The sequence below is a fragment of the Myiozetetes cayanensis genome, unplaced genomic scaffold, assembly GCF_022539395.1.
Source record: "Myiozetetes cayanensis isolate MyiCay16 unplaced genomic scaffold, myiCay2020 scf6-25, whole genome shotgun sequence".
Classification (NCBI taxonomy): domain Eukaryota; kingdom Metazoa; phylum Chordata; class Aves; order Passeriformes; family Tyrannidae; genus Myiozetetes; species Myiozetetes cayanensis.
Genome location: NW_026087853.1, coordinates 46,098,549 through 46,120,932, shown reverse-complemented (window position 1 = coordinate 46,120,932; position 22,384 = coordinate 46,098,549). Strand labels below are relative to the sequence as shown.

Genomic DNA, 22,384 nt, shown 5'->3' with positions numbered 1-22,384 from the left:
CACTCTCAATAAGAAATAAAAAGTTTTAATTTCCACTTCTGTATGCACAGAATAGTTTATCAATAGTAAATCTGATAGTAAATCTGATAAATATAAATAGTAAATCTGCTCTATAGCATAAGTAACTATGGTGATGATGAGGCAGTTTCTGTGTTACAAACTATTTTGCAATACAGGTTAAATATTTTCATTGTCATGTTCTTGAAATTGTCTTCTCCCCCGTAAGTAAATATTGGAATATGGCAATGCCATTTCAAAATAGACAAGTCTCTGAGGATTAAAAAAATATTTGTAAATGAAGTGTTTAAGAGCATACTTCATCTTCTGCTTAGGAATGTAATTCCCTATTTGTCCCAAATACATACTTCAAGCTTCATATGCTTCAAGATTCAGACGTGATGCTCAGGCTTGATTTTCTTTATTGTTACTATGTAGAGTGATCCTTCACAGGGTGGCCAGAAAACTGCATATCTGTGAGGAGATTGTCTTTTGATGGTCTTCAGCCATGGTTTCTCAGCTGTTTTTTCAGACAGTTGTCTGACACGTGAACGTGTGTCACCAAAAGATGCCCTCAAGGGGTTTCAAAACATCCTTATTGGTATTTTGTGTTGGTAGACTACTGAAGGACATTGTTAAGAGACCTTTATTTGTTGACTATTTAAATATTAGTTTACTCTAAATGGGTTTTTAGAAATTAAAGAATTTCACTCAGAAGTTTTAGAGTATGAGAATATCAATGTGGCTTTGTTTCTTTCTATCCAGACAGCCTATTTTTGAACAGCATTGCCGCTTTTGGTTTATTTAATATTTGTTTGTGCACAGAGCAGATGTTTGTTGCCTTCATGGAAGTGGAAGGCTGTTTGTGAAGGGTTACACAAGTAGAACAAATGCCAAACTGCTGAGCTGTTTCTCATTGCCAGTCTGTTTCTCTTAAGCAACAATCTGCTAATAGAAGTTGTGGTACAAAAGCAGATGTCTACAGTACAGGAGGACAATCTGGCTTCCTTTGTTGCATGGTTAAGAGTGCATGGGCTTTCAAGTTTTGTTGGAAGCTGATTATCTGGAATTAGAAATGTGGCAGTAAATGAAGCCCCAAAGAAGGTAAACTGCGGCTTTCACTTTTAGTAGAGATATAACATGTTGAAGTTGGGAAACGTCTACAAGTTCTGACTTGCATAATGGCAGTCTGTTAAGCCTTGGGATTCTCATCCATCAAGCAACCCAATGATCCTTGAGTACATGGAGCGCGTTTATGGAGAGGGTGAGAGTGGGTCATGTTTTTCAGCAAGCTCAGTTCTGAGTGCTGTAAGTTAAAAGTAGCATTGTTAAAGTGAGATGAAGGACAGTGTTGAAGGAATTGTAGGGCACAACTTATTTTGGGGTCTTTCGTTACTGCTTTCTTAGTATGTTCCTTGTAAAGGATGGGAGAAGGCATTTGCCCTTTCTGAGTATAAGAGGGGAGAATAAGAAAGGCATTGGAGACAGCGGGCAGTAAAGTGGAACTGAGTGGCTTTCCACACTAATGGTCATATTAGCAGATGATAAGATGTACTCATTCTAGTTTTAGGCTGTATCATGTTCCTTACTCCTTTCCACATGATGCCTTGGGTCAGATAATTTGGCTCGAATCAATAACTGCTCTTTGCTCAAGGGTATTCAAGGATTACAGTGGAAGCAACACAATGATAAGGAGCTAATTTTATGTGGAAGAGGACATAACGTTTTTGCCATGTGCTCTCCATTTGTTTCTTACAACCTAATTTTGAATGGCTGTGTTGTGGCTTCCCTCTCCATGGTTGGGGGTGGGAAAGTGAAAAAAAAAAAAGGATTACCAGAAAAACAAGTTTCTTCTTTTTTTTTCTCCTTGAGGTTTTTAATCAAAGGTAGCACATGTGATCCATGTGGGATGAAATGATCCTAGTTGTTACTAAGCTGATTAAATATTTATAACACAAGGGTTATATTATATTTATATCTCTTCTGTCTGGATAATGTAAGTAAATTAATGATTTAATAGATTTTTCTTTCCTTGCTGAAATAATGAGAACTAGCATTCTTTCTGTTGACTTAGAATGCAAATATTATCTGAATTTCTAAATGTTAGAAACTGAACCTTCTAACCTTGCAACAGATCTTTTAATTTGTTGGGAAATGGAGATCCAGATGAAGTTTTGTGTGCTTGTTCATCCCTACAAAGATTTTAGGATTGCTTCAGATTTTTTGAGCAGTCGTGCTTGCGCTGTCTTGAGTAGGCTCTTGGATGCCTTCTAAATTAGAAAGGTAGAAAAGACCTGCAGTATTTAAAGATGGGAAAAAATTCTAATAATTAGGTATAAAGATATTTTTTATTTTAGTTATTCATGAGGTCAAGAGATAAATATAATATCTAATGAAGTTTAAAGAAAGGGGGAAGAAGGAAGCTATAATCTAACAGGAAAAGAATGACAATCATAATTGGAAACATAAATGGAAGTTAAAATGAGGAGATTTGAAATATTCAAAGGATGTGCACTTGAACAATGGACGTGATCTGCTGTTGAAACGGCAAATGACGGAGCAAAAGAACTGATTTTTCTTCCTTGTCAGATATACACGAGTTGAAACCAGATGCCCCTCTGGAAAGTGTGCTTTAGACTGATTAAGCTTTGGGTTCACTACAGAAGTAACTAGATGGAAGGCAGGCAAGAGCTGAAGGTTGGTTCTCGCCCCAGAGCCTACCACTCTGGTTGCTGTGGTGTTGTACTGGCACATAGCATTTCCAAGCATCTGGGTCTGGTAGCTCATTCTGTGGCCTGCACCTAATTGCCACTGCTTCCCCAAGGGCCCCTGGAAAGGAGTTCTGGACAAGGGCAGCCACCCTACCTTGGCTGCTTTCTTCTGTGGGCTCCTGAGCAGGAGGTAGGTGGCTGCCTCATTCCCTGCACGTGCAGTGCCTTTGATTTGTGCAATCCCAGTAAATCAGGCTTTTCAGGGAAGCGTTGGGTAGGTTCTGTGGTGTACGAGCCTGGCATGCCACTGGAGGAAACGTATGAATCATTGGGTGGAAAAGTTGGGTGTTACCTGTGTACATCTTGTCTCTGCTCCAAATGTCTTCTGGCATTGTTGGTTGGGGTATGAAGAAGGTTTTTGAGAGTACACCTGCACTGGAAGAAAGTCAAGTGTAATTATTGGCAAAATGTGTTTATTTTACCAGTATAGCTTGTTTTACTTGGACAGCTCAGAGGCATGGGTGAGGGGTGACTTGTAAAATGTTTGTGCAAAGCACAGGTTTCCTCGGAAGTGCTGTGTCTGCAGTGGCAGCCGCTCTTTGCTGCACGCTGTACTTGTGTAGGCAAAATATCTTGGCTCAAAAAAGCACTTGTTTTTATTGTGAAATAGTTAGGATATGTAAGCTATAAAAACCATAGTGGGGACATGACTATCTGTTTTATTTTCAAGGCTAAAACAGATGAACTCAACCCCGAGACGGGGTGCGCAATGCTGATTGTACCTACCTGGCAGATCTTGTGAATTTTATGCTGTGACATGTCTTGCATATTTTGTCTTGTCTTTAAAACTACTGTCCCTCAACAAACCACTGTTGGTGAAGACAAAGCAATAGTCATATGAGGTGAAAGATAAGAGGAGCTGTACATAACCTGTTGCTAACATCTGATTCCATGTCAAGTCATTCCTTCTCCAACTGGCTGTTCAAAAGGTAAAGTTCTATCTGATGAGGCGTGTTTCTTGAAGGACTTTCCGAATCCTCGGACACTGAAGCATAGTTTCTTATCCCTTTTCTTTTGGTGTAGGAAGCAAACATCTTTGTTTAGTGCTCCTGCCCTCCCTCCTCCATTGGGGACACCAGAAGGATCTGATGGGCTTGGGGCTGGTGAGAGGCCTGGCATTACAGGGCAGTGTCTGTCACTGCCCAGCAGACTGATTAGCGGGGTGTCAGTCCTCAGTGGTGTTATTTCTGTCCATTGTACGTTTTGATATGCACCCAAATTGTGATGGATATGGATATTGACTTCAATTAGGTGGATTTTTACCAGTTTCTCTATAAATTTAGTCATAGGGGAAAAACAAGCAAAAAGATACTTCATACAAGAAGTGGTAGTCAGCAGGTGTACAAGCACTATCACTGTGGTTAGGTTCCAAATATGCATGAACACTTGCATATGCAAAGAAAGCAAAGCCTAATTTGTGGAATATTTTATTGCTTTCAGAAACGGCAACAGCAATGAGTTTTGAATGTTGTATCATGAAAAGCAACAAGTGTACTGTTTTATGATAAAAGAATTAATTTCAAAGTTTACATTTACTTGGCCATTTTTTCATTGTATAAATGTGGAGCATGTATTGGGAAGGAAATGAAGATTTTCTTCTTAAACTCTGTGGAGTTTAAACTCCATGCCCTCATCTTCTCTCCTTCCTGGTCCCCTAAGAAAGCTTTGTCATATTGATGATGATCCTCAGGAGGTTAGGATCCAACCTTTTAGTGTTCACACAGACACATAAATTCTTTGACTGATCACTTTTATATACAAAAACCTGGTTGGATTGCGAAGACTGGAATTTGATCCTTAATGGCATTTGTTTCTTTTGTTTCTTTTTTTTTTTTTACTTTAGTACTGAGCATGTAGGAGAGCAACTGGGAGCAGAATCTGTGTTCTGTGTTTTACTACCCTCCAGCCCAAGAAATAAAAAACTGAATTCTGAGGTAAAATCAGATACTTGAATATGGAGTGCAAATAAAAACACCAAGGTTAGCTTTTTGAGTGCTTAATTCTTAGCTGTTACGTGTCTTGTTTTGACGTGACTTGCCTGTGGTTACCCTGAGTTAGCTGACTCTTTGACAAAGATGTCTAAAATTAAAATTATATAAGGCTGCACCTGTTCAGAGGAATTTTGCATGGCTTGTACTTCTGGCCAACATATGGAAGAGTTTGTATGGTTTTGATTATATTTTCCGTTATCTGATATGTTTTGTTTCTGTAGCTTCTGGTTAATGTGTGCGAACTAGAAATACATCCTATTTCTCCTTCTGTGAGATGTGCACCTATTCATTTTACAGTAACAGGAGAAAGTTCTTGACAGTCTTTTTAATGCACATTTAGAAGCGAATTCTTTTACTAAAGCTTAAGAATATTTTCTTTACTGATATTTTAAGGATTTTTTTTTTAATCAACATGCAGTACAGAAAGTTGAGGCAACAGTGGTGAAGACAAGGGCAGAAAAATACTAAATTTTCTTCCTCAGCTTTCTTTACTACTTGTTTCATAACACTAATAAAAATAAAGCTACTGAAATGAAAAATAACTGTTCCTTTACTAAAGTAAAAACAATGAAAAGATTGATGGTGCAGCCCAAGTGTGGGTGTGGATGTGTTTACGTAATATGGGAAAAATTTTCTAACAAACTAAGAATAGTGGTTAAATGTTTGTCCTCTCGGTAGTATCCTAGTCATGATGCAATTCTCAGCAAAATGCTCTATAATTAAACAGAAGAGTTGCTATTTGCATAGTGGAACACAATGTATTTTCCCCAGTTTCAAACAATTTTTAGAGCAGAACGTTGAAAAGGAAAGATTCACGTACTGGGTATTGGAGGACATTTCCTTGGTGCACATAATGTACCTTCAAAGTGTAGAAGTAGCTCAGGATGCAGAGTGAATACATATTCTAGTATTCACTTTCACCTCCCCAGTGAGAAGCATAGGAAAATGTGAACATAATTCAGGTACTGTGTTATCACTGAATTTAGAGTAAATTTTGAGATATAAATTTTGATTATATGTGTGTGCGTGTGTATATATGTCTGTGTATATATATAATCTTGCTGTAGAGAGGGGCTCAATCTCATTTGCATCTCAGAGAAAGTAGTGGCAGAGTGGGACTTCTGAGGAAGTCTGGAGTTGTCCTTCCCCTCTTCTGTTACCACATAGCACTTTCTGTCCTTTGGACCTTGCCTGCCTGTGCATCCTTGCAGTAACAGTGCAGCTTCAGTGCCTCTTCCCAGCCATGAAGCAATTTTCATCAAGCATTTGAAAAAGATGTCTTTGCCACATTTGTGGTAATGGTATTTCTCAGTAGCTAAGTAGGAATTATGATAGTTTGACATCATTACCCACTGATCCTAGTCTCAGTATGTATTGATATGGACAAAGTCCTGAAAGCAAGTAGTTCAGGAAAAGTATGCTAAACAAGGCATGCAAATGTAGATTTATAGTAATTTCTTTGGTTTTGGCTGTGGAATTGGGATAGAGACTAATTTAGCAAAGTTCATGTAGAACAGTCATGTAGACATTTCATAGACACTGTAGTGACCTTTCCTCAGTTTCTATCAGGGCCTTAACTGTGACTTTTTGTGCCAGAGAGCAGGCAAGGCTGATTTTCTTACTGCATTACTGAAACATGACAAATGACAATCTTGTCTAACCAGAACAGCAAAGCTCTTCTGTCAGCCAGAGCTTTTGTTTCCTAGTAAATAAACATGCATTCAAGAGTTGTAATGGACTCTGGGAGAAAAAGGGTAAATGTAACCATAGAACAAATTCTAGGCAAAATGGAGGTTTTAAGCAAGACAGCATCAGAAAGACGTCATATACAGCAGTGTTGCTCAGTGTGCTTCATGGTGTTATTTTTAAACCCATGTCTTTCTCCATGACTGGCTTAAACTCAGGGCTCTTCTGTTGTACATTCTAACTTTTCTTTTCCCTTGATCAGATGAGATTTGGGTTAATTTCCTTTATTTTATGGTGTTTCTTCCTCAAGATGTAATCTGTGACTGCCTCTTAATCAGAGTTTATAGCAGTGCAAACATTTCACAGTAAAGTGATAATCTAGCCATAATTTGGAAGGCAATTCTGTTATAAGAGCTTTGTAGGCTTCCAGGAGGGACTTTTTAAAAAAAACTACCTTCAAGTATTCTGAGCCTAAAAAGGAAAATTCTGATGGTTTGAGATAATTCAAGTTTTTATGGCTTGTTATTGTCTTTGTATAAAGAAGTGATGTTTTTCATAAATTTTTCTCTTTTAGGTGTTTTTTTTTAATGTGTATTTTTTACTACTACCATGATTTCCCTCAGTGACTTAACTTGCTTTTGAAAAACTGTTATTTGGAAACAATGAATGTGATACAAACACAACAATCCTGTGTACATACGCTTTTTTTAATCCACCAGTTCCTTATTAAACTAGGCCAGTGCACTTCCAGAATATATTAGTGCAGAGCCCTGAAAACGTATGGTAGTCTTAACCTTAAATTGTATTATCCTGCCACTCTTTGTCCAAATCTGTCCCGAATTTGTAGGAGAGGGTTGATCTCACCATCATATGATCATGTTGGGTTATGTAAGATGCTGGAAGGTTTTTATACCATCCAAGTATTCAAATCAAAAGGGTAAGTGAATGCACTGAATCCATTTACTTCATCAGAAAATCAGAGCATGAAAACTGTCTGTATTTTGTAAGAAGTTTTGGGAAAATGATGAGCAGGTTACTCATGCAGCCCTGTGTGGCTGTGCCTACATAAGTGTGTATATCCCACATGCAGCAGGGCTCTCACTCAGGCAAGACTGGCAGGCACAGCAAAGACCCGAGACAATGCTGCTGTGAGAGTATTATGGGTTCTTGTGTGCAAGATTTTGGATATATCCAAGTGCAAGAATTGTCCTATAAAACTTCCAAACAAATTTTTTCCCAGTAAATTTGCAAAGCTCTCACTTAATATACTGAATAAGAAGTTTTAATTATTTTCAAAAGGCTTGAAATACTTAATCAAAAGTACATCAGGTCTGAGGGTTCCTCCGAGGCAAGACCTAAATGCTTTTACTTCCATGACTGTTTTGAAATCCAGCAGTGTAACTTCAGCAGAGGTGAGTCCCGGTGACAAACACTTTGTTAGTGTCTGTCTGAAGCCCAGTGTCCATGTCCAGCACACGCCTTGGCACGCACACTGACCAAACAGGTTTTACTGCAGAGCTGGGAAGTGCCCCTCCTCTGGGCTGAGCTGCCCCAGTGCAAACACTACTTACACTTACTCATTTGCTGAACGCCTGATGGAAAGTTTTTTTATCTGTGTAATAAATTTGAACTATTTCAGGTTATAAGTTAGGTACTTCACGGCATTGTTAACGTGGCAAAATCTGTGTTGGCCTCCTGTTGCTCTGATCTGTACTGGGCCTGAGTGGTATTAAGAAATCAAGTTAGCTTGGATGCAGCATCTGTGTGCTGAGTTGTATGTGGAATGCAAATGTGCGCTCGTTTGGGTGTGAATCAAGTTAATTTTGTGACTTCTGGATTTCGTGGTCCTGCTCTTCAGAAGTAGTAGCTAAGGAGTTATTCTGTAAGTGCCAGGAATTACAATGAATAGTTTCTCATTACATAATGTAAGCTCTGTGTGTGATATTTTGTAATGCATGCCTGGAGAAAAATCTCATAGAATAAATTTCATGCTTATTTCATGAATTGTTTCTCCCTGGTGCTGTCATCTAAATGTGACATTACCCGATAAAATCATTTGCTATACTGAAATGAAGCCATTCTTAGCACCAAAAAGGAGGGAAAATTGTATTTCCTTAGTGTTTCTCCATCTGTCTGGGAAAGCTTTGCAAGTTCACTCCCACCATCTCCCTTTTTTTTTTTCTGTCCTTTCCCACCCAAGTGTAGATAGTCCTGACCAATGACAGTGCTGACACAGATAGCCTCCTTTCCTGTGCTGATTACACCTTTGATTCCTTAGCCTAGAGTTTTGTTCCAATTTGCAATTAGGGTTTTATTTTCCATTCCATATTTAACTAAGTCTGTGAAAACAGTAGTCCTGTTGTAAAACTTGCAGGGAGAGTTCTGTATATATGTAGCAAGTAGCTCTGAATATGTTAAACAATCCCTGGGGAGAACTTCTTAGCCAAGTTTTACCTCTTTATATGAAGCTTGAGGTCCAGTGTATTTGGGAGAGGGAAAGAAAATAACAGGAGCCTTTCATTTTAGCTTTTCTGTATCAAATACATAGGGCACTAATGCTTCCCTGGAGTGTAGCCTAGTTAAACTTTAAAATTAGGGCAAGAAAAAAAAAAGGAATGTTTAAATGTTAGATGGAATTGTCACTTGTGTTATCTCTGGGAAGGAAGTAACAGCAGCTGCAATGGTATAAATTCAGCATCTCAGTCTTTACAGTGTGCTGTATGCACGCCATGCAGCCTATCAGCAGGTACTCTGCTTAATAAGAATCCTTCCTTTGACTTACTTGGTGAGATACAGGTGTTGAAAGACATCTTTTTGGACACTCAGAATGATAAATGCTTAGCTTCACTGGCACACCTTCACTTGCTGGTGTTTTCTTCTCCCCATTTTCCCCACTGGAAGAAAAAAGGGATTTTACCTTCTCTGAGATGGATATTGCATGTCATTTGAGCTCCACTGCCACCTGGACCTATTACAAGGCTTTTTCTCAGCTAACTTTGTCTGTATGGAAGACAGTTATATGAGGACATTAGATCTGAGTTGTTTATTTTCAAATATTTTGACTCAGAATTTTACTTGCCCCAAACTCACCTGGAAGAGCTGCTCAGGAAGCAAGTGTCCTTCCAGTGTATGTTTTGCAGAGTCATTTGAGGTGGGCTGACTCAGGAGGACTGACTGAAATGCAGGTGATGAAAATGAACTCTTCTCTATTTCAAATCACTTTTCTATGTAGAGACTGAGTGTCACCATCCCGTCCTTTATTAATAGAGCTTGGGTCCTAGTTCAGTGCTGGTGGAGTTGAGCTGCTGCTGTTGCTGCTTTCTTCAACACATTCATGTTCTTCAGCTTTGATCCATACACACTTGGTGAACCTGGATTAACTTGACCTTTGGGATTTCCGAAAAATAGATGCATCTACACACATCAGAAATACAGTACCTTTGAGATCACGATTTCTGTTTGGTACATATGGTGGCATTCACTCTTCTCTTCTTTTGCTCTTTTTTTTTTTTTTTAATGATATTTGATGATTTCTTAGTTCTTCTCATTTTGGGCATCCTTTACAGAAAGCCTTAATATAAATATAACTTTGTTGAGTTCCTGGTGGAGCTTTACTGATATTTTGAGCTAATTTGCTGTTCTTGCTGCCATTGATTGTTTCTCATGCTATGGATGAGGTGAGAATATCGTTTACCATTTTTTGCTTTCTGCCTGTTGTAGAAAAAAACACCTCATAGTTATTGATGAAGCCAGAGGTGGTTGCAGGGTAGGCACTGACTTGTCACTGTTACCAGAGTTTTCAATAAAGCAGCAAATGTAGGCACCTTGTCACTTACAAATGTGCTGCTCTTGAGCTCAGTCTTTTATAAACAAACTTCCTACAGTGTGTATGACCACTTTAAGGCTTGTGTCACAACACTGTTTGTGGCCAGGAAGACCTGTTTCTCCTACTGCTATCTCAAGAGTGGAGCTGAACGCATATCTTCGAAAACTTCTATTTCCCTCTTCATTATGACCACCTCCAAACTGCTTTTTGAGACTGAGACAACTTGTCTTCAGCCTGTCTTCTGTCCAAAATCCATGCCTTTACTGTTGATACAAAGCAGATCTGCTCATGCCATCTGCTGCTGTGTGAGGATGACAAAATGGAGAGGAAATGTAATCTCAGTATAAATACAGTTTAGAGTCAAGCTAGAGGATAGAAATGTTCTCATTGCTGGTTTTCAGTGATTCCAGAGACCTGGGGTTATGCTGTGAGGTAACTGGAAAGGGTACTTGGCTAGGTGGTAGCAGGACACTAAAGTCAAACAAAAGGGCTAATGAGATTGCAAAATTGAAATGTTATATGTCAGGCAGGGAGGGACACACAATAAAACTTTAGCTTAATTTAAAACAGAACTCTACAGTGTGATGCAAGACTTCATTTCTATACATATAAATGCTGAATTGTACCTTAATCAAAATAATGGTTATGATTTTTTTCTTTTCTCTGACATTGTTTGCTTGTCTGGGTTAAATACGACTTGCTTTCTTTGGCAAATCTCTGGGTACTACTATATATCCCTGTGGTGGCTGCTTTACACATACTTTTTATGGAACAGTAAAAGGAGCAAATAAGTATGTAATTGTTAACTGCTGCTTATAACAGCATTATAAATACAAAGCATTATTCATAAAATGTATAAACATCACTCCTTGGCTTGGTAGTTGGGATCAATGTAGAAAGCTTTCCATGAGTGTACTGTAAGCATGTACAGTCGTGTAAGTAGGTGCTCTTCCCAGTGCACTGTTGTGCCCTTCCTGTGTGCCACTGGTGATGTTACTGTTTTGCTGATGTGTCTGTGGGTCCAGTACACATCATGAAGCTGTTGGTAGGTCCATTCACAGATATTTCTGTTAATGTTTCAGTGATGATTTCAATATACAACTCTGATCCTTCAAGGCTGTCTTGAGGGTAAGGCATATGCTAGGAGCAGTTTGCCGCTGCTGGAGCAACTTGGACTAAGATTGGCCCCAACACTTGGTACATGCAGAGAATGTAGAGAAAGCAAGTGAAAAAGAAGCTTCCAATGGTTGTAAATAAGCAGGATTTCACATGGTGTAAGACACACCCTTAAGGAAGTGCACATATGCATCCTTCAGAATATGCATAGGTAGAGATCAGACCAGCAGCTGTGTTCAAGTAAACACATTGCTTGTAGATGGAATACTGCTCTTTCTCGATGAAGCAGCTCTCAAGTAAACCCATTTTTGTCTGCAGATGTGCTGTAAATCATGTTGAAGTGTGAGAATCTGTACTGCATGTGTGTTTGAAATTATTTGTGTTGATTCCATATAAATAAAGTGTGTGTGCTTAAGCTGTGCTTCATAATAATAACCTGTTTGATTTTTATTATTATGAAGCATTTAAAATTGACTTTGAGATGCTGAGTTTTCCCACAACTTGCATAAAATCCCATACTAGAAGTGAACTATAGCGTGCAGTTGACCCAAAAAGGGGATACTGCTTGAGTAGAGGAAAACTGATAGATGGAAGAAAGGCTGGAAATGGTGCCACGGAGACATGTGGTTGAGGAAAGGGTAAGATAAAGCATTGGGTTGATGCGGAATCTAGCAGAATAGAGAAACAGGCCATTTATTTGCATCAAAATAAAAAGATACCAGGTTTGAAAATTGTATTTCAGTTGATCTGTCAGTTTTAACAGCAGAGCATCAGTTCCTAGCCTGTATGAGATCACAGAACCTCTGTCTCTGAAGACTGAGTGTTCAGCAGTCAGAGTCATGGAGAGGCCAGCTTTCCTAGTACAACTGTAATACCACAGAGCTGTATTTATTTTGGTTTCACCCTTGGATTTTTCTTTAATTTACTTTGAATGGGCAGACTTTTATTAAAACTTAAGCTTCTTTATATCACAGGCTTGTTGTTTTTAAGGTGGTTCTTCAACAAACAAAATCCCCTCTGTGCGGATTTCCCTGGTGAACGAAGCAAGGGCAGCTGCCCTCTTGGCAGGTGCCTTTCCTCCATTTGCCAGGATTCTTGCTTTTTAATGTTATTGTCACAAGTCACTGTTACTGGGCGAAAAGGTTGAGCGAGCATCAGATTTTTCAGGGGTTGGATAATCTTCTGTATGAAGTGCTGGGATGCAGCATGGAAAGCTGAGCTGTGTTCAGCTGCAGGCTTCCTGTGCGCTATCAGTGAAGTCATTACAACTCCGTCTTAAGTGGATTGCTTGAAGAGTGGGAATAAAAATACCTCCTGCTTTACAAGGGTGTGAAGGCCTAACTTGGACATGCAACTAAAAGTGCATAGCTGACAAACACCACTGTCCCAAGTAGGGACTGAGTAGTGACACATTATTCCTCCAAGTTGCATCACGTGGCTGTGGTTTCTTGGGTTTGTGCAAACAGCAGCCACATTCCCAACTGCTTTGACCAAGTGATGCTGGGTTGGTGACGGCAGCAATGTCATTGTTTGTGCTAAGTTTAATTCAACAAGCCTGTTGGCCTTCTGTTTACAGGGGAAGATGCCTGTTCAGTAAATGAACCGGAGCGCTTGGCTGTACCTGTCTGGGGAATGGCCCCTTCTGACTGCAGCCTGCGTTGCAGGTGTACATAAAATGGCAAATCCACTGTTTTCTCTGAGATGTTGTGGGTTGGGTTTTAGCCTGTCAGAATAAGTGATGTCCTCAGGGCTTTGTGTTCTAGGTCACATTATGCCACTCCTGTCACATTTTTTGTTGTGATTTGGCTCTAAATGCTACATCAGCAAGCTGTGGGCACAGCTGCCTGTCCAAAAGGGGTGTGAAGGGGTGGTTATGTGCGGTGGCTAAGCAGCTGGACATACAGAGCTTTACTAAGGTATGTTAGGGAAAATTCATGGCAAAGTGGTTTCTCTGGGTAAAACCGCTGGTGTGTCACAACGGGCCTTGTGTTTGGGGATGGTGGTTAATCCCTCGTCCTCTGAGAACCATTATCCCAAGTACCTACTCGAAACTCTGGTCACAATGGCAAGACAGCTCTTGCTGCTTATGGTTTTATTCTTCTTCACCCTTCGTCTGTTTAAGCCTCTCTGATAAAGGTCTTGATGTAATTTCTGGGCTGACCTGCACTATGTAAAACTGCTCCTGGCAGACCGTCTGTAGCTCTGCTCTTGGGTTAGCCCATGCCCTTGCATGTCGCAGAGTCCTGAGGGCAGTGCAAAGCCTTGCTCACAAAAGGCATCATTATTCCCGTTTCTCACTGGGAGTCCAGCCTGGCCCCATTACGGACGGGGCTTTTACTGCAGACACAGGAACAGCAGCGCGCCTGCCCCGTGCCCTGCTAAGCCAAGCACCGTCCTACTTTGCCTCGCTCGCTCTCCGGCTGCCGAAAGAAGGGGCAGAGGATTGACTGCTGGTGCTGCTTGTGCCGGGCAGCCGGGCTGGCCGTGCCCGGGGCGCTGCCTGCCCCCTGTCCCAGCCCCAGGCGGGTGTTGTGTAAGGCGGCCGGGCCCCGCAGCCCCGGCGGAGCGCGGGGGGCCCTGGCCGGGCCGGTTCGGGGCAGCGCCGGCCGGGCCGGGCCGGGGCGGGGCTGAGGAGCGGCGGCCCCGCCCGCCCCCAGCGCCATTGGCGGCTCCCGGCGGGGCCGGGCCGGGCGGGGGCGGCTCCTGCCCGGGGACAGCGGCGGGGAGCCCGGGCCGAGCCGTGTGCCCCGCTGCGCTCCGCTCCGCTCGGACGTACCATGGTCGGGGATCACTGCAGCCTCCCCGGTGAACGGCCCGTGCTCGCCCAGAGTCCCAAACCCGGACTAAGCTGCAAGATGGTCCTGCAGGCGGTGGGCAAAGTGCTGCGGTAAGGACGGCGGCGCCGGGCGGGCAGGGCAGGGCAGGGCAGGGCGGCTGCCCACGGGCATCCCGGGAGAGCAGGGAGATGGAGCTCCAGTGAAAACTCCGTCCGGGGCGCCGGGCGCTGCTCAGTCCCGCTCGTGTCTGGAGGAGGGAGGCTGCTTTTGGCTCCCTCTGGATCCTGTGTAGCGATGGGGAGGGTGGAAGTTAGGACTGTAGTAGGTGCTTGGGGGGGAACATTTGTTCACCCTTAGCACTGCAGTCAAGTTTTGTTTGTGCTTTCATGAGAAATGAATTTCCAGGACGTAAGCAGGCAGTGAAGGTCCTGGCTTGCCTGAATAAGGAGTCCGACCAAGATGCTGCATGTGCTTTGGCAAGTTCTCTACAGAAATGTTGTAAGATGAGGGGAAAAAATTGCTCATGTAGCTCAAAAGGACTTGTGTGAGCACTGAGACGTGCATGACTACTGAGACCAAAACCAGACTCTTTGGCAAAGGATGTGCAGTAATATGATTCGGAGGAGTTCTGACCCGTTCTGGTTGGCAGGGAAAAACGTCACCGCAAATATTAGGATTAGCAGCCTTGTTCTTCAACAACTGCGGCTTTTTATTTTGGTTAAGTTTGTGCATACTTTTGGGGGATCTGTGAGGAATGGCAGCGCTGCTTCAAAAAGGAGCCTTGTTCCTCCAGCGTTCTCCCCGTTTCCTACTGTCTGTTGCCAATTGTTAAATGTTTGTCAACAGAAACATTATCCCTCTCTTCCTCCCTTGACTCACGTCTCTCCCCGAGCGACTTTAGGGGAGCAGTTTATTAAAGCAGAATGTTCTGCTCACAAAGCGGCTGAGCTCTGACTGGCGCTTCAGCTAGAGGAGTTCGCTGGGCTTGAAGCAGGCTTGGTGAGAACAGCTGCTTAGAGTTGCTCTTAAAGAAGTCCTGTTTGCAGTTCTTTTTTTTTTTTTGTCCATGTTAAAAATATTTTCCTGTAGAAAGCATTAGTTTAAGGAATTCAGGTCTCTCTTTCAGCTTTTTAACAAGTGTAATGTCCCTTCTTTGCATTTTTGGGGGGTGTTGTCTCTATAATTCAATATGGTGTTACACAGCTGGTCATATCATAAAATCCTTTGGCCAGCGGCTTGCTATTCATGCTGTGAACCTTTTGAAGTTTTTGGTAGCTGTTCTATTGGCAGCACTCCCAGATGTAAATAGATGGGTGCCTCTGTAGGGAAGAATTGCCAAACCTCCAAACCTTTTGTTCATCATCTATGGCAGTTGATTTTAAAGAATAGGTAAGTTCCTGTGACCTAGCAGTAAAAATTATATTTTTGATTTATGCAGTGCACACGTTTAAAAAAAATTAACTTACCCTTATCCTTTCTTTTACTGGAGTACATGCAGAAATTGTGCTTAATTTTATTTACCTTTTTTATTTTCGTGATATTTATTTCCTACATGTACTATAAACTTTTTGCGAAAGCAGGAAAAAGCTGTTGTCACACACGGAATGTTTTGGGCTGGGGAATCAACAGGATAACTTCATTTTGCTAAGCTGTTACTAGATGGGGGTGATTACTATTTTATAGTATGGGGGGCGTTAATGTATCTTTTCGTACTGGGTTATCTCCTTTTGCTCAGAGTTGGAGAGAAATGTGAAGTCACAAAAACTTTCTTTAGATGCCAGACTGGTTCTCTTATTTCTCTTCTTGAATCTGCTTCAGATGCCTTATCTAACCTTATGTGTGTTACTTCATCTTACTTTGTTCTGTAAAACATGAGCTCATCGTAGTCTGCAAAGAGCACAGGTAGCTGTGCTATCTCTCTAGCTAGGAGCCCAGATAAATCCCAAGTCCAATCAAAGTTTTCTTACTGCAGAAATCAGGTATTAGTTCTTAAGGAAGTGTAAGCCCAGTCAGTGATGGTGAAAGAGGGAACCACTTGGGACCTCATTTAGGCCAAAAATGGTGTCTGGTTGGTGACAGCTGTGGTGGGATTTCTCTGAACAGAGGCATCTGCAGCTGAGCTGCGTCCACCTTATTGTTGGTAGATAAGAACAGAAACTTTAAAGACATGGTTGAATGCAGAGGTGCAAAGCCACCCCAATGCAGAGTGACCCTAGATAATACTACGTTGTAGTCATAAGAAGTTAAATGAGATGTATCCCATATTACTGTAATGGTTTGCCATCTCTTTCAGAGTAAGAGTAGGACAAAGGGTTATCAAATACCACTTTTAAACTTGGCCACCTGAAACTCTGCTGGTTGAGTTTTCTGTGGTCTGTACAGAGGATGAATCCATGCTAAACTCTGCATGAAGTAATTTTTCTTTTGTTAATCAGGCCATAACCAGTGCCTTGGTGATGAGATCAAAGAATATCTTCCTTGTGTGTAGCTTGGTGTTATGAACAGCACACTGCATTTTAGGCTCTTTTCTCAGGCCTGACTGGGAACTGTCATCACCACAGTTCGCTTCCAACCCTCCATAGCCTGCCAAGGAATTGTAGAAATTCATAATGGACAAGGGATATAGTGCCTGTCTTCACTCCAAATTGTCTCTATTCCTGTCTCTCTCCTGGTTGTGAATTATAAAGCTCAGTTCTTCCTGTACTGTACTTAATCAGTTTGATTCCATGCGTGGCAGATTTGTTGTATGTTATTTACGTGAGTTGTGTGCAGTTACAACTAACTCACTTGAAGGTTTTAATGTGCAAGTTGTTTTCATTAGTTAGTAGGTCCAAGGCCTCCTGGCTGCCAGATAGTGTGTGTTTCACACTAGTAATAACAGCTGCCAAAGGAGGAATCAGTATGTGGAAGAAACAAGGAGGGAAGTGTGAGGAAGCAGAAAGACTTCATGAGAAGCAGTAGCAGCGCCTGAGAACCTGAGAAGAGTTTAAAAGAGCATAGGGAAAGACAACTGAACCAGAAAGGGGGGAAAAATGTAACAAAAGCAACAGATGTGTTCTCAGTCTTTCTAATTAATGTTTTATGAATGCTACTGTTTGGTTTATTGCTCGTTTAAATTATTAGTGATTCAGCTATGAAGAACTCTGGAGATGCTTGTATCTTTCATCATATTGGTTAGTAAACTGTGTTTAACACTTCAGGGATAGGATCAAGGCTACTCACTTGTAATGATTAAAAAAAATTATAACACCATTAGAAGAGTGTCATCTCCCCTTTAAATTAATCATAGCATAGCTGAGAATAAGTTGTGTGTATTCCTTAGCACAGTGTTTAATTAGGGCTTTCATTTCACTTATGTTTTTGAAATATGTTAATGTCATTTTTTCTCTCTCGTGTAATGAATTGTGCAATTATGTAGCCCATGGTTAGTGAGGAAATAAAGCTAAAATGGGTGCAGTTTTTCTGGGTTTTGTTACTTTGATTTCTGTGAGTTGGTGGTTCTGGAGAGAGGTAGAAGGAAAAAGGGAAGAGATGTCAAAACTTGAAATATTATTCTCTTTTTAAGCATTATTTCAGTAATTGTTCAAGTTTTTTGTGGCACCACAGATTCCTGTTAGCTTCCTTGCAGAGGTGTGTGTTTTACTGGCCTCAAGCAGTTCAAGTGCTAGGAAGACTTGGGTTCCTGAGAACTGTCCCCTTTGGTTCCAGCAGATAACAGAGCCAGCCATAAGCATTTTTCGGAGCTGCCTGCTGATGATTTCAGGACACAGTGTTCACTGCCTGTTCCAGTGCTTTGGTCCTGGTTCAGGCGCTCAGCCTTTGCTGTGCCCTGCCACTTTGGGTCCTGTGCAGGCAATTTTCAGAGACTTCCTCATAGAGCTTCGTACTCAGTGCGTTTTCTTTTAAGTCTTCAGTGAAACTGAGTCCCTCTGGGATAGCTGACTAATAATCAGTGATCTGGTGGCAGGAAAGAGGAATGGTGCAGGCTACAGAGTTGTGATGTCATTGTGTAATGTCTTTTGATAAATTACAGTATGGTTTATATGTACACACAGTCCCGGATGAGTGTGGGAATAGATAAGTTAAACCTCTCCTTTCTCTTAAGAGACTCCCTTTTTACAGCAGTGTGCAGGGATTGATTTGGATACCACCCAAAACAACCAACCCAACCCCGCTCTTTTTAGGTAGGTGTGCCATTTGGCATTACTAATAAAGTGGAATTTTTAGATGTGCTTTTCGAGAGTGTAGTAATTTGTCTTCAGTGATAGTGTGATAATGATTGCTTCAGTCAGATAAATTAGCAAGTTTCAGTTGGCATTCTGGATGCTGCTATGCATTTTTATATCCAGCACTTAAAATTTTTTGAAAAGTGAAATTCCTTCTCTATTCCTCAAATAATTCATGGCAAGATGAGAAAGAAAACAGGTTAATTTTGATATTGTATTCTGGGGCTTTTTTTATCATGCAAAGTTGTCTTAAATGCATTTATGAACCAGGACATAGGTGGGTAGGAGCAGAGGGTGTTTGATATGGCTGCTTCCTCTTGGCTACCTTGACTCTCATGGCTGAAGAAAGCTGTTGCCCATGATGCTTGTGTGTGTATCGACAGGACCAAAGCAAATATTTTAAAAATCGATCCTGTTTTATACTAATTTAGGTAGAAACATTTTTCAGTAGTTTAGTCCGGTTCACAGTATTAGAAAGTAATTAGAAGAGCCTTGTTTAGCTAATCTGATTAATGGGGAAGTCTGGGGACAGGCAGAAGAGAAGGGAGGGAGGACAGTGCGCAGGGAAAGGGGCTTATAGGCAAAATGCTCTTCAGAGCCATGTTGACTATTTTTATCCTGTTCTTTTTCTTTCTCCCTCCCACAACTTTCCATTGTACCAAAATAGTTCAAAATGTTTATGGTTCAGGGCAACTGACATCACTAGTTGTCATGCTGTGTCTTGCTGAATATTTCTGTAACAGGAGCTGATTCCTCATTCAGTGATGGCCTTTTGGGACACTCAATTGCTCGAAAAGGATTGATGACACTATGGGGCAGTGACATCTTGTGCTTTGGCAAGGTGTGACCATGCAGGAGGGACTCTGTGGTAGGTCTTCTGTCTGTATGTGAAATTGCTCTTTGACATGAGTGTCCTTTCCTCAGGACAGAGCAGGTTGCAGGAGGCAGGCCTGGGTGGCATTGCCAGCCTGGTGGACTCATCAGGTTGGGATGTGCCTGCTGGGGAGGCGGCTCTCCCTGCTTGTGCAGGCGGGTGTTCCCCAGCATATGCAGGTAGCAAAGTCTCTTCTGATTGTAGTTACAAAATTTGTAGTGCTCTGCTTGAAGTTCAGCCCCACTGGGAGCTGTCGGATACCTCTGACAAAGCCCAACTGAGGCTCTTGCTTGAGCTCAGGACTTCGAGCTATCCTCTGGAAAGATGCTTTGTCTCTCTGGCAGTCCAGTGAGCCATGCACTCCTCCATTGCTTTGGGGTAGTTGTCAGTCTGCTCTCTTGTATTTGCTGTGGGAGTGTCATGACCCTGGTGCATTTATGAAGGTTAGTGAACCATGTACAGTGTATTAACTTAATGAAGAAGTTGGTGTCTTTCTTCAGAGGTATTTACAACACTGAGTTGTATTTTCGTTACATGTTCTATATCCTGTGAGGCGATAGCCAGAGGGAGAGGACTGCTTAAATTCTTCCCTGTGTTGAAATAACCCTCTAAGGTGTCTCTAGAGCTACTGCAGGAAAGGCCCCAGCCCAAGGTTTAATAGCATTTTCCTCTGGTTTGGGGGCAAAAGTATGCTTCTTTTTTTTTCTGAAGATGCCTCCTGGACACTTTACAAAGAATAGAGTTGATTGTAATCTCAAACTTCTGAAATTATTCACCCTTCTTTTATCGTGCTTCTTTGGTATGCATCTGTTTTGTTATAGGATTTGTTCCAGATTTTAGCTGCTTGTTTCAGCCTGGAAGATTATTTCAGTTTATAAATGAGTAAAGTATGAGTGTGCAACATTCATCCTTCTGGGAGTTGCCTACAATTTCTAGTTTGTCTCTTTGTTTCCTGTGTTGCAATAGCCCATGTTTCTGCTGCTGCTCTTTATGGAGAAAGTATCTATTTCACACAATTTCTATCCACTATTCTCTGGTATCTCAAACCATCTGTGCACCCAAAGGCCTTTTACCAGGTAGGTTTGTAGGAGAAAAATATTCCTCTTGTGGAAGAGCTTTTTTCTCTTGCCATTCTTGATGATCTTTTTTGAAGAGGGGTGGTGATGGGAATGCGATCTCCCACCAGTTGTTGTCCTGTCTATAAGATGGCTAAGACAAAATGTTTCCATTCCTCTATCATACATCTTTCTCTGTGACTACACCAACATCGAGTTTGTTAAAGCATTCTCTTGCTGAGGGGGATTTTTTAATCCTTTTCTTCATCCCTGGTGCTGTGTGGCTCTACAGAATTTTAACTAAGACTGCAGCAGATTGCTGTCAGAGAAGAGATGTTGCATTTCTTTTAAGAGCTGCCAGCACCTTGTCTCTGGAAAGAGAAGGGGATAGGATGTATGGATTAACCCTTTCTTCCAACTTTCTGAAGAAAAAAAACCCACTTCTTGGAGGGAATGAAGTCCATTAACACCAAAGTTGTGTTGTTTGAGCTTGTCAGAAAATGCTACTCAATTAATTTTACAAGTTCTTTTCTGTCTGATACTAAAATAAGTTTAGAAGTACTTTTGATCAGACAGCAGGGACTGGTGGTAGGACATGCTCCCCAGGTGAAAGGAACATTGTGGATGTCTGTGTGATTCCTTTTATATTTGAAAAAGGAAGAATCAGCAGTGAACGCACCTGTCCTCAGAAAGGCGGATAGTCACAAAATATTAAAACTCTTAGCTTAATATCTGAAAAGAAAAAGAAGGTAATCCTGGCACATCATACAAAGTACACAGAGTTAATGAAGAAAGAAGGCTTGTATTTCTTCACTGGTGATTTATGTTACTTCACACAGAGGTGAGATGACATTAGGTACACCTTGGTAGCTCCACTCACACTCAAGGCACCCAGAGCTGCTCTTCAGTCCAATGTGTCCATGTCCATGCATCCCAGACTCAAAACACCAGAACCTTACAGGGGTAAGTGCTGACCATTAGCAGGATGCATTTGGCATGACAGGGAAAAGGAAAACTGAGATGAAAGAGACTTTGCTGATTCTTTGTTATACAAAATCTTCACTTTTGAAGCAACTGCCATATTTATTCAGAACAAACCTATGCAGGAAAAGATAAAGCCTGGTGTCTTGAGACCACCATCTGTGTGGGACAGAAAGCAAACTGTTTTGCATCTCAGTTGAAGTACTTATTTTTCTGTTGTTTTGCAGGATACAAAGATTTTTGTCATGCCTAGGTGTGTCATTCAAGTCCTTAAATTTTTAAATCCACACATTTTATTAGTAGTTGAGCTCAGTGTTGTTAAGTGATTTCAGTTACAAGCTTTATGAGAGGAATTTGTACTGATTTTTGAAGTAGAGACTTAAATATTTAGAATTAACTGGATTGGCCAACAACAACAGTAAACTCTTCTGAGAGAGACTTCTTCACTGGTTGGGTACTATCTTTCATTTCTTCATAGTGAAGCTGCTCAGCACAGGAGCAGTATGGCTACATCTCTGCAAAACCATCAGGAACTGCTGGATGCTGCCAGGAATTGAAATGGGGCATCTCTGGTGCTGAGCGGCTGGGTTTGAAGAGAGTCAACTGGTCAGAACCATTCCTTGCTTTGAGGTGTGACGTTGGGTTGCAAAAGCTCGTGCAAAAGCACAGCTTTGCATTGTGTTCTGGGGAATGTGTCCGTCCAGGCTTGTGTGAACTTTATCAATTGCAAATCCACGTGAACAGCTAAAAGAACCTTCTTGTCATTTGCACTTGCAGCCGAGGGAATGAAACAAATTCAGCACACAACTGTGTGCCCCTAATTTTAATATTTATTTTTGTAAGTTACTAGTGTTTCTTAACCAATTTCTTGGTTGTACTTTCAGCATTTAATTAAAAGAATGAATTTGTATTTCAGCAAGCCCTTGCAGGTAACACTGTGAGTGGGGTTTTTTTTTCCTGGTTGCTAGTGGAGCAGTAAGTGTCTGTAAAAGTGCTTTTACTTGCTTTTCAGTCTCCTGTGATGTATCCAGAAAAGTAATAAATTAGGGTTGGGAATCACTGCTGTCTCATAAGCTAATTAACA

General features: G+C 41.3%; 1 protein-coding gene across 4 annotated transcripts in view; it reads left to right on the top strand.

The window, feature by feature from the left end:
- The window catches only part of MOB2 (MOB kinase activator 2), a 111,278-nt gene that overhangs the window by 65,325 nt on the left and 23,569 nt on the right, over window positions 1-22,384 (top strand). The window contains exon 1 of one of the 4 annotated variants that reach the window (XM_050335998.1): window positions 14,119-14,274. The exons of the other annotated variants lie outside the window; for them this stretch is intronic. Within the exon in view, the coding sequence (XP_050191955.1) occupies window positions 14,165-14,274 (110 nt within the window). The 5' untranslated portion in view covers window positions 14,119-14,164. Of the gene's footprint in view, window positions 1-14,118; window positions 14,275-22,384 lie in introns of those variants that run through there. 4 annotated transcript variants of the gene reach the window in all.